The sequence below is a fragment of the Drosophila kikkawai genome, chromosome 2L (genome assembly GCF_030179895.1).
Source record: "Drosophila kikkawai strain 14028-0561.14 chromosome 2L, DkikHiC1v2, whole genome shotgun sequence".
Taxonomy (NCBI): domain Eukaryota; kingdom Metazoa; phylum Arthropoda; class Insecta; order Diptera; family Drosophilidae; genus Drosophila; species Drosophila kikkawai.
This window is the reverse complement of record NC_091728.1, coordinates 23,175,416-23,187,246: the sequence shown is the minus strand read 5'-3', so window position 1 is coordinate 23,187,246 and position 11,831 is coordinate 23,175,416. Positions and strand designations below refer to the sequence as shown.

Sequence of the window (11,831 nt, the reverse complement as noted above, 5' to 3'; positions counted from 1 at the left end):
TTCGGGTTTTTCGGCACTTATCTAACTTCCGGGTGTCGTTGTGGGCAGAAATCGAATTTTTATGAGTTGCATCTTCACCGTAATGGGCCTCAAATCATCCCCAAAACTACCGCAATTGCTTCATCCACCGGGGGCGATGCTTTGAGCAAGCCGTCATTAAAAGCATTTAGTTTTTATGTTTATGTTTATTATTTTTTCGTGTTGTTTTTATTTTTTATGTCAGCTTTACATGAAGTGGTTTCTGTACATCAATTTTCGTGTGTGTGTGTGTGTGTGTGGTCCGTATGCGGATTATAATTATGTTTAAGTACATATTTACAAAGCCATTTTATCGGGGGCTGCCCTTGCAACACTTCGCACACCTACACATACTCAAAAGGTCTAAAAATACCAAAGCTCTGTACAATTTTTTGTTTTTTTTTATTGAATTTCGTATAACTTAAAGACAAAAACGCGCGCATGACTAATTTGTACACTTGGGAAAGCGAGATGGAGTGACAGAGAGAGGGACAGAAAGAGATGATAATTCCAGCGGATAACGAAAGATATGAAAAGTTTGTACAAAATGAAGGGTGGGGAGGTAGTAGGAGGATGGATGGGGGGACGTAATGTCTTACATCTTTAAATCTATGCAACAATTTCAACGGGTTCAGTTGTACACAAAGGCGATCTGCGGAAACTGGGGCAGATTCCCGGAGGGGCAGCGGGATCAGTTATCAGATATCAGTGCTGTCGCGTAGCCGAAGGCTAAGCGCGGACCCGGAGCCGGGTCCGTGACCTGGACCTAGTCCCAGCCGTGGCTGTGGCCATGGCTCACTGGCACCCAGACTTTTTCCCAGACGGGCTTCCAGACCTTCTTCCACTCCTGGACCTTTACCTCCTTCCAGACGGGCACATTGACCGACTGCCACTCGTCCTTCCACGCCTGCCGCTTCTCGGTGGCCCACACCTGGCGCTTCTCGGTGCGCCAGATCTGCACCTTCTCCTCGATCCAGGTCTCGCGCTTCTCCTTGATCCAGATCTGCTTCTTCACGGTCTTCCACACCTGAGCGGGAAGCATTGATCAGCGATGGGTCACATGAGGACCGGATGAGAGCTTACCTGAATCCACTCATCCTTCCACTCCAGCTTCTTGTCCTGCTTCCACTCCTGGACCTTCTCCGTCTTCCATTCCTGCTTCTTCTCGGTGCGCCACTCCTGCTTCTTCTCGGTCTTCCACTCCTGCTTCTTCTCGGTGCGCCAGACCTTCTTCCACACTGGCTTCCAGATCAGCTTCTTGCGCCAGAGATCGTGGCTGGTGTACTCCCAGCCCTCGTGATCCTTGCCCAAGAACTTCTCGCCGGGAATGCCCATTTTCACCTGCGCAAAGTTCGCTCTTAGTCTGCATTCGTTCTGCAAATCCGAGGTTTCACTTACCCATTGGGGCTCAAACATTTGCTTCCAGTCTGCCACCTGTACCTCCTTCCATACGGGCACTTGAATCTCCTTCCAGAAGGGAACCTGCACCTCCTTCCAAATGGGCACCTGGATTTCCTTCCACACGGCCACCTTGGTGGGCACCCAAATGGGCTTCGTTATCTTCTTCCAGTCGGCCACCTTGACCTCCTTCCAGGCGGGCACCTCCCTCTCCTCGATCTTCGGCTTCTTCACGATCTTCCAGTCGGGCACCTGTTCTTCCTTCCAGACGGGAACCTGACGGAACGGATTGCCATTAGCTTTCGGTGATCGGCAAGGACTCCTGGTGACCATACCTTAACTTCCTTCCAAATGGGTACCGAGACCTTCTTCCACTTGGTCTCCCACGCCTCCTTCTTGACGGTCTTCCACACCTGCACCCAATCCTCCTTCCAGGTGAGCTTCTTCTTCCACACTCCCTCGGGGGGATGGGCATAGGCCAAGCTAAGGATTAGCGCGCAGCTGGCGCTGAGTAGCTGAGGGGGAAGAGCGAAGTGTTATATTGAATATTGATCCCCTTCATATCAGTTCATTATTATTATTTTTATTCATTACATGTGCATTTGCAACTGTTACTTAATTTTAAATAAAACTTATGTCATGGTAAGCTTAGGGGAGTTCGCTGCCAGACAATTGTTTATTATTTAGTTAATCGGTAAAGTATTATTAAGTAATGTATAAATACGAAGCAGAAGGCGAAAGTGGTGCGAAGACATCTTCCTGGTCATCACAAGCGAGGCTTGTTTGGTTTGTTAATGATTTTTAAATTTCGGTTTTAAAGTTCGAAGTATAATCGGAAGATTTCAAATTGTTATTTTTTCGGTTTGTTCAGGGCATTAACATTGTTCTACGATCCGACGTCACTTTAATGTCATCACTTGTGTTGTCTCTTTGATCACTTTCTGAGGATTCACTTCCCAGTGCACCTGGGTGCCGCGGACACTAACCAATAGACTTAGGGATCTCATGCTTGGTATCCCTTGCTCCACCAACAGCGCGTCAAAACAAAAGGAGCTGATATGTGCCTCCGCTGAGGTCTTCTACGAACACTATTCGCATTTCCCTGCATGCACATCTATTTATATTTTGAATGGTCTCGTCTCTGAACCACTGTCGCAGTCGCTGCCCCCGTCGCTGTCTCAGTAGCCGTCGCAGTCGCCGTCGAAGCTGGCATCGGCGGAGGCGGCAAAAACAAAAGAAAGCAACAACTGAAGCCCCGGCCAGCGGACCAAAGCTTTGGCTCGATCCATGTGCAAAATGCACGCAGCCGCAGCGCCGCGTCTCAGTCGGCGTCGCACTGAAAGCAAAAGCCAAAGCCACGGCGAGATGTAAACGAAAACGAAAACCGCAGAGAGTGAGAGTGGAGCGGCGCTCACCTGAGCCACCTCAAGTCGGAGCTGGCTCTTGGACCGCCGATGACAGTGCGGATTTTCCCAAGGTAACGACGCAGCCTCAACAAGACAAGACGAGAAGAGACAATGCGAATGCGTATACGTACTGTGGGCCTGCCATTGGCTCGAGTACCGTGCGTTGGCTTTGGACCCCGACTCAGAGTCCGAGTCCACGGATCACTTCAGAGAAGTCTTCACGGAATGAACGGTCAGAAGACGACCCAGAGCCAGAATGTAGAGATAATTATGATGTTGCCAGCGGTGATTGGTCAAGTGCAGCAGCGCACTGGCAGTTCATACGCAGGCGGAAAACAGAGAGGTTTACTTACAGCTAAGCACTTCTTGTTAGGTGTAGGACTACACTCAGAGAAACAGGTGGTGTGTACTTTCTAGATAGTACATCTGTTCATGTACTAGTAGGGTCTCAACAGAGACAAATATAACAAGTTCTAGGCTCTATTAAAATGTTTTCCGGAAGCCAGGGAGAATGTGAATGTGTCTAGTCTAGATTGGTACGTACTTAAACGCACTTGTAAGTAGAAGATTTCTACGCTCTCGCTCTGTAAGATAAAATTTAATTCAAATGAATGGCCGTTATGCATCTTGTTATTAAAGAGTCTTTGGTGGCAATGCTTATGGAACTAAGGAGGTTGTGAAAGAGTTTCTCAGTAAAGTAAAGTTCTGAGATAGGTTTCAAAAGGTTCTTCTGACACCAGAGTATTATGAAAAGTATTATTACTCTTCCCACTTTCTGTACTATATGCGAGCGTCGGTCTACACTTTTAGGGGTTATGTGGATACTTTTAAAACTACACTATGTAAGAAAACAACATGTACATAGATTCTGTAAAACCCGAATACCCATCTCAATACAAGGGGTTTAATCTTCTCTTTTCAAGCAATAATTAAAATGAAATAGATTTTAATTAAGAAGGTGCATGTTGCTATCATAAATTCAAGGTTTTTGAAAAACATATTTTGCTGGTAACTGACAGTACGATTGTACAAATATCCCCCAAATGTGTTACATTTAATCCAAATTACTACATGAGATCCCAATCAATCTGCTCCAAACTCTGTATTAACCATTAATCATCGTAGGCAAAGATCACGCTAAACATCCTCTAAAAAGGCAGTAAGCCAACGAAATCCCGAGGAGAGCAATCAATCATTTCGCGCGGTGCAAAGTAGATCGCCTCAGCTATCGATAAGGTCAATTGCTGTGGGCGTGGAGCGCCTGCCCCCGCCGCAGTGGGCCACTCCACTAAGTAGTCTTAAGCTGTAGCCCCAGACTACGTGCCCGCGTTTTATATGGCACTATTAACCATGTCCGACTCTGCGCTTCGAACTTGAGCTCTGGCAATTAGCACAGGCGGGTTCAGTCCAGTCCAGTTGCGTGCGAAATGATCACAGCGGATCGGCAAAGCAGGAGGAATTCGACTCTGCAGACAACAGCAAATGCCATTTATGGACGGGTCGACCTAAGCGCTCAAATGGCAAAGCGACCTCAGCGGACGGACGAACGGACGGCGCAGCATGAAGACTTTAAGCGCCACCTAAGCTAAGACTACACTAAGAAAAAAAAGTATTTGTTCAGCGTTGTTATACGTTTTGAAAACTTAAGCATGAAGAGATTCGACAAATACATGTATTTAAATTTCTTGCTTTGTTTTTCCAAATGGTAATTAATATTGTTATTTATTCTTGCAGTATTTGTTGATGTTTAAAAAAATATTATTTATAATAATTTATAATACTTTCTTTGGCCAAGTGTAGTGCTGTTAATCCGCATCAGTGACTACCGGGGCCGAGTGCAGGTTTTAGCATGGTTGTAAGGCGCGCGCTTTATGGACTTCCAAATAATTTGGCCATTAGGCTTTGATAAATGCGTCAAGACCAAACAGTTGGCAACAATTAACACCCAAGAAGCGGGCCAAGTCAGAGGTAAGTTTTCTGGTATTGGAAGTGCTCACAGAGCGCGACGAGCACCCTGAGGAGCTGACTGACTGACGACCCTTTGGCCGATCCGACGCACCGTAAATAATATGCACAAATTGAAAACGACAGGGGTTACATCACAGGCCCAGGAGGAGCAGCCAGACGACGGAAAGGCGGGAAGGAGGAGGAGCAGTCGGCCTTCAGTGCAGGCACTGCAAAAGGAAAAGCAGACCAAAAGCCAATTTACCAAAAAAAAAAAAAACAGCAAACTCGAAATTAGGTAAAAAAAACACGAATGTAATGAAGAATGTGCAACAGGCTCGGCTGCGACTGCGACTGCGACTGCGACTGCGACTCGGATTTTATTTAGCCAGTTTTGGCTTTTTGTTGTGCAAAATGAAATTGAAATTCCTGAAACGTGCCCAGCAGATCGGGTTTGGCTTTGGCCGAAGATGTCGTGGCTGTGGATGGAGAGCAGGATGGCTTGGTGGATCGGTGGATCGATGGCCGCGGGCTCTGGAAACACCTTTCGCTACGCTGTGGCTGTCTTGTCCCTGCTCACCCAGTTGCATAATTTACGGCATCTCTTTATTGATCTGGACGTTTATATGTAGGTTATGCATTGCCTTATATTACGGGTATGACACGATCGGCAGGCAGACAGGTTTCCGCTGCAGTTAAGTTCGGTTCCCGGCTAGGAAGCGTGTGAAATTGCCTGAAAAGCGTTTAGCTGCTGTGGAGAAGGAAATGGAAGTTTAAAGAGAAAGGTTCGATGGGTCTTGACATTTCGGAGAAATGTTTTGGCAGTTTGTTCAACTAATCCCTTAATGGTCTTGTTTATTTTATGGCGGAGGAATCGGGGAAAATATAAATAATTAAATGATTAAAAGCCGCACAGGTAGTACTTAACCATTAGACGGGTTCTTATTTGCATTTGGAAAATAAACATGTGGAAGGCAGCTGTAGGAACTTTGTTTTCTCTTCTGTAGAATCTTAATTTAAGTGGCTGTAATCTCCCTAATTAATAGGAACAGATTTAAATGCACTTCTTAACTTACTTCTTAAGAACTAAGTTAAAATATTCTTTAATTAAGATCAAATATAAATTTAAAGCAAGTTAAATTAGGTTACTGCAGGTTTAGAGCTTATATAAGCGCCTAAGAGCACCACGAGATTCGATTTAAATATAATAAATAAAAAATACTAAAACTTAATAAACAAAAATATTATAAGGGTGGTTATTGGAGACAGTTTAAGATCCACCTCCGACCAGGAAATTCAGCTCCCAAACATGGTATAAAAAGTAACAAAGCAACGGCCGAGTAAGCAACTATGACTGTATAACAATTCTTAACTACCTATCTATCAGAAATACTTATAACATTCTAATAATATTAATAAATATAAATTTACTTAGTAAATTGATGTATCTTATAGCTCTCATAAAAACAAAAGAGGCAAATCTGTCACTTTAACAGACAATCCCTTCTGATTTTAAGTTATTTGATCGAAATCAGATGCATTTTATTGATATGTTTATGGAAACGGTTAAGTCTGGTACTTAATTTAAACCAAATCTAGTAGAATTAGAGTAATATTTCGTAGCAATAGTTAAAGTTTTTTATACAATTTATGTTTAAATATTAAGCTTATAGATTCTATAGAACAATCTTTATATAAAGGTAATACTTCGTTTTTCCTTGTTATTCAGAACGCCCTTTCAGTTCAGATGTTCTCATTGAAGTTTTAAATTTAAGTTCCATTCTTTGTTAGACATTTATTACATTTCTTGGCAATCAAGTGCATTTCCCATCCCCGGGCCACGTATGTACATAGACCCAACTTTATTGCACATACGCCTCATTGAGTGGAACGCTGTTGCAATGTGACTGGCAACTAGAAATAGCAAGCACTTATCTGCCGAACAATAAGCCATAACAAAACACTCACGTTCACACATGGTTAACCTTCAATCAGGCCTAATCCAAGTGCAGGAGAGACCCAGGAGACGACGACGACGAGAGGAGAGGCCTCCATGGCGGTCTGCAACGTCATCGTCGTCATCTCACCGGTAATTGCTCGTGGCTTTCTTCACTCGCCGCTTGGCACTTGGACTGTCCCAATTTGTTACGTGAAGCTGGAGCTGGAATACAAGCCAAAGTCGAAGCTGCAGGTGCTCGAGTGTCGACGTTAATGTCATTGTTGCCACGGTCCGGCTGACCCACATCCATGGTAAATGAAGCCGCGCTAATTGCAGGCCGATAAATTGATTTCATTGCAGTTGCATCACGCATGCGTCCACGGGGAGCCAACGGGCAGGTGATTCGAGGCGGTGGGTGCGTTTAGGCGGCTTAATCGAAACGCCAAATTAATTGGCCAGGTAATCAGAGTTGAAAGTGCGTGCACATTTACCCCGGGCAGTGGCATTATGGGCTCTCTGGTGGATTTAGCAGCAGGTGGCCGCCAGAGACTGGCGCCAAGTGCTGGCCGAAATCCAAAATCCACTCGGAAAGATGAGCGCGGCACTTCGTTCACTTGTTTCCGCCAAGGTCGGCCGGACTGCAGACTGCGAGTTAACAACATGTTGAACACCGCCAACAGGTATTAACGCTTATTAATGGCAACAAGCAAAGCGAGAGCCTCGCCAAGCCTCTGTTGCAATGGCCATTAAGCAAGAAGATGCTGAGCCGCAGACGGAACATTGATTATGGCCAGTCGTCCTTTGAACACTCGATACAGTTGCGCATGCAGATACAGATACAGATGCAGATGGAGCTGCAGATACAGATGCAGATGCAATTTTGCTGAAACCGGCTCACTGGCTCACTGGCCGTTACGCAATGTCTGGCCAAAAGCAAAGCTAAGCCAAGCCAAGCCAAGCCAGCGGCTTTATTCACACAGTCAGAGGTCTCGCATTCCAATTTGCGTAGACTCGTCGCAAAAGTCCGCTCGTGGAGCTGGTGATGCTGCCCACTCCTGCTCCAAACCCTGGTGGCTAACATGCAGTTGGAAGTTGGCAGGCAGGTAGGCAGCTGCACCCGCCGCAGTCGATTTCCTCATTGCTACACAGTGCCAAATACTTGAATGCCCGAGATCCAGGAAATTGGCGTCCCGAAGATATTTAAGCTCTGAGTTGCGATTTGGGAGCGTAGACTTGCATTCCAGCTGAATATTTCCATCTTATTTTAAGGGTAATTTTATCACTTATCACATAAGACAGCACCTCCTGAAGTTCAAAAGTTAATTATTTTAAAAACAAGCTTCAGCTTTTTGTCGCCAAATTCAATGAGCAATACATATTGCAGTTTCCTCAAGGTTTCCCATTTTATTTAAGCATTTGCAATTAAAAAAAATACAGTTTTTGTATTACAAAATAATCAAGTTCACACCCTTATTTGCTACTTTCGTTTAAATGTGCTGATAAATTTGAAAACACCAACATTTATTTGAGTTGTCTTTCAAAACAACGAAAATATTATATTTTTTATATTAGTATTAATATTTTCTTTTCAATCTTCACTAAATCATTTTTGACGTCAATTCCAATTATTTATTTAAAAATATATATATGTTTATCATAATTTAAACTAATTATTTCTGAAACAGATAAAAGAGGAGCTGAAGAAATAAATCCTAGAATATAATATCAATGCAATGTAAATAATTAATTTAAATTTTAAAACGTGTTTCAATTGTGCTTTGGGTCTTAAAAACAAAATGAAGTACAATTAAAACATTTCCTTAAAGTTTCAATGCTAATTTGGCGATAAGCCACCCTACTTCCTGCTTGACTTTCTCCATTTTTGGCGAGTGTACTTGAGCAGGGGCTCAGCTGCGATTTGAGATGAAGACACCTGAAGTCGCCTGAAATGAGACCTGCCTAGGCAGTATTTTATAACACTTTGACAAATATTGCTAATTAAACGGCATATCTTGGCTGCCACCTGGCCGCCGATTGGCCAAGAGCCGAGCGCCACCGGAGGGGGAAGATGAAACAGGAGCGGCATCGGGACTGGGATCCGGATCGGAATCGGGGTGGAGTGTCCCGGACAATAGCCGAACCACTCCGCGGAGACATCTTCGGTTTCCTGCCAGACAATTAGATATTGCGCAACCGGGCCGTGACTTACCTTACCCCATCGATACGAGGTGGAATGGTGCCAAAAAAAAAACAAAAAAGAAGATGCAACCACATTACGTCAGCTGCCCCTTTCACTCTTCTCCATCACCTCCATTACCATGATCATCACCATCATCATCCTCATGGTTATGACGATCATAGCCGTCATGAATGGCCACTGTTATTGCGGCTGCATTTCTTGCCAAGATGCCCAATTGAATGTCCCTCCGGATGACTGATGGCCCAGGTGGGCGTAGAGGAAGTAGATGGGGCAGCCGGGGAGCCGCATGCCACAATCGGCTCTATAAAAAAATGTAAGTCATTGGCATGCGTGCGAATCTCTTTACGAGTCGTCGCTTGCATTTTTGCTCATTAATAGTCAAAATCATTCATTAGTCATTTTTTACGACTCTTATTGGTGTGCGACCATCGCGGTTGCAACTGCCACTGCACTTGCATTCGGATTTTGTCGCGCGCCCCCAAGGAGGAGTCTCTTTCTCTGGCTTCGCGGTGGTTGTTCCGCCTGCAGAATGCACAGACTGAAGCGAGTCTCTCCCAGGCACACTGGGTCTCTGTGTGTGGCTCCTCCGCCGCGTAATCTTTTCCCAGTTTTCCACACCAATTATCTCACTTTCCACTCCGCAGCCGCGGCGGCAGCTTGTCTGCTTTATATAATGACATGTGGGATCTGTTTGCGTTGTGGCAAATTTATGCGGCTTGAACTTCCACTTGTTAGGAGGCCCTGTGAACTGCTGTCAAGATTTGGTTGTGGGTTTTGTTGTAAAGCAAAAACCCAAATTCGTTTTGACTTAATTAGACTAGTGACAATGCGGCCATTGTTAGAGGTCAAGAACGGAAAACTCTTGATTTCCATTATTGAAGTCGCCATTAAATCGGAGTTACTTCAGACTATTTATACTTTTCATTTGTTTATAAATTCAGGAAATACACAGAGACACACAAGGAACCATTTTATAACTTAATGGCTTTATTTGCTCAAACATTTATAGATGCGATAACACTGTGACCAAGGTAAGGATTACCCTAAAGTCGCACGATCGTAATAAAATTCTAGACAAAAAGAAGACAGAATTTATGACTATACTTTTGTATATGAGGAACTTTTCGAGCCGGATATTTATTTTATTATTATAGTATTGCAACCATCCATCCATTCCTTTAGTAATAGCAACAAATGTTTTTTTTAAGCTACCCAAAACTTTTTAACATTTAAAAAGAAATAAACACGATTCTGATTGACAAATTATTAAACTTTATATCGTTGTACATTTAAATAAATAATTTAATATATTATTATGATGTATAGTATTCAGTAAAAAGCTGCTCGATTGACGAATGTCCCCCACATGAAAGTCAAGAGCTGCAATTGTCACGGCAGCAACGTTGAACACTTTATTTGGCCAACATTTTTCATAGCTAGCAGCTATTTTTTGTAGTCGTTTTTGTGGTTGTTTGCTCATTTGCTTCAGATTGACAGGCCAGCGACATGGTGACAAGCGACTGGCGTCGGGCAAGTGACAACAATGCCAACAAGGAAGTTGAAGGCGCATCTTCCACGCGCGCCCAATTATGACAAACGACGGCAGTGCCAAACCCCGATACGAGCCCCCTGCCGCCGCCCACCAAACGCCCAACGTGCCACACGGCACGAGGAACTGAGGCATTGAGGCATTGAGGCATTGAGTTACGACTTGCAACACCTGCGGACTTTCGGCACTGTCATTGCCGCTCCGGAGACGCAACAATGTAACTGGAACGCCGCAGGTAACTACCAGCTTTAGACCATGGGCGTGTGAGGTGCTCCCCATGATGGGGGGGGGGGGCTATTTTGGAATGGAGCAATGTTTGGATAATGTAGATCGTCAGGAGCACAGCAAATTAGTTTCGAATAATAAACAGAAGAAATATCTTTATTATTGTGGACAATCTTTGATAAACGGCAGGGGGTGCAATTTTGGCATACATGAAATTGTTACAAGTGTATATCATTGCATTGAAAGTGGCAAGTTAATATAAAGAAAAGTATATATTTAATTTCTATAAAATTAGTGCTTATATTGCAGTTACATCATGACTGGATTTTGATGGGAGTCAAAGTGTACAGTAAAATCATACTAACTTAATGTATTTTAAGTCAAGAGAAAACTAGTTTCTGCATTAAATAGTTGTACTGTGGTTTCTTCTGTTTATTTTTAAACATTTCTATGAAATTTGGAAGTTTTTGGATATGGTATAAATAACTAACATCAGAAAACAACCATATTTCGACTTACCTGTTTATTTTCAAGCATCTTTTTTGCTGATCATGATTCATAATCTCATACATCACGCTCATGTGCTTTTGTAACTTGGAAATTGGTGATAAAGTCGTGCTATTGTATATAAAGTAAAGACGGTAAATTTTAGGGAGCTTGGCCTTGAGCTTTTCAATAAACTGCGATTGAAAAATGTTGATTTCAATTGTATCAATAAGGTTTTTGATTCTTTAATTTCAATAACAATAAAATGCGCGAATAGTTTAATTATTTTTACTAAACTTCAATATTTAGTAAATTTTATTTTATTCTTAACTTTCCGTCAGAAACCCAGAATAGATTTAGGGCCTCCCAAGGACACTTTACATTATCGCGTATCTCTTCTTTCGCCAGGGATGGGCTCCACCCGAAGGCCGAATGGAGGAGCCGCCCTCAATAAATGCTGGCACTGTGACATAATGTGACCCAATAACAAGCGCAAATTGCTGAAAAATGCACAACAATGGCAAATCGAACCTAATGGAATTTGTGCTGAGCGCTTTTTATGGCCACGCCGCCGCTTCATCTACGTGATTTGGTTGGAACGCTGGCTGAATGGATGGGGATCGGACGATGGCCTGGCACGAAATTGAATTGAGAGATTGCAGCGTC

At 43.5% G+C, this 11,831-nt stretch overlaps 1 protein-coding gene across 1 annotated transcript; it reads right to left on the bottom strand.

The window, feature by feature from the left end:
* Positions 1 to 269: 269 nt before the first annotated feature.
* On the bottom strand, positions 270 to 2,491 carry LOC108081303 (golgin subfamily A member 6-like protein 25). Its single transcript, XM_017176389.3, has 5 exons — positions 2,403 to 2,491; positions 1,752 to 1,931; positions 1,417 to 1,692; positions 1,102 to 1,359; positions 270 to 1,045 (listed from the first exon to the last, which is right to left on the bottom strand). Exons 1-5 carry the CDS (start codon positions 2,421 to 2,423, stop codon positions 785 to 787), a joined length of 996 nt encoding a protein of 331 aa, XP_017031878.1. The 5' UTR covers positions 2,424 to 2,491; the 3' UTR covers positions 270 to 784.
* Between the last annotated feature and the right edge of the window lie 9,340 nt (positions 2,492 to 11,831).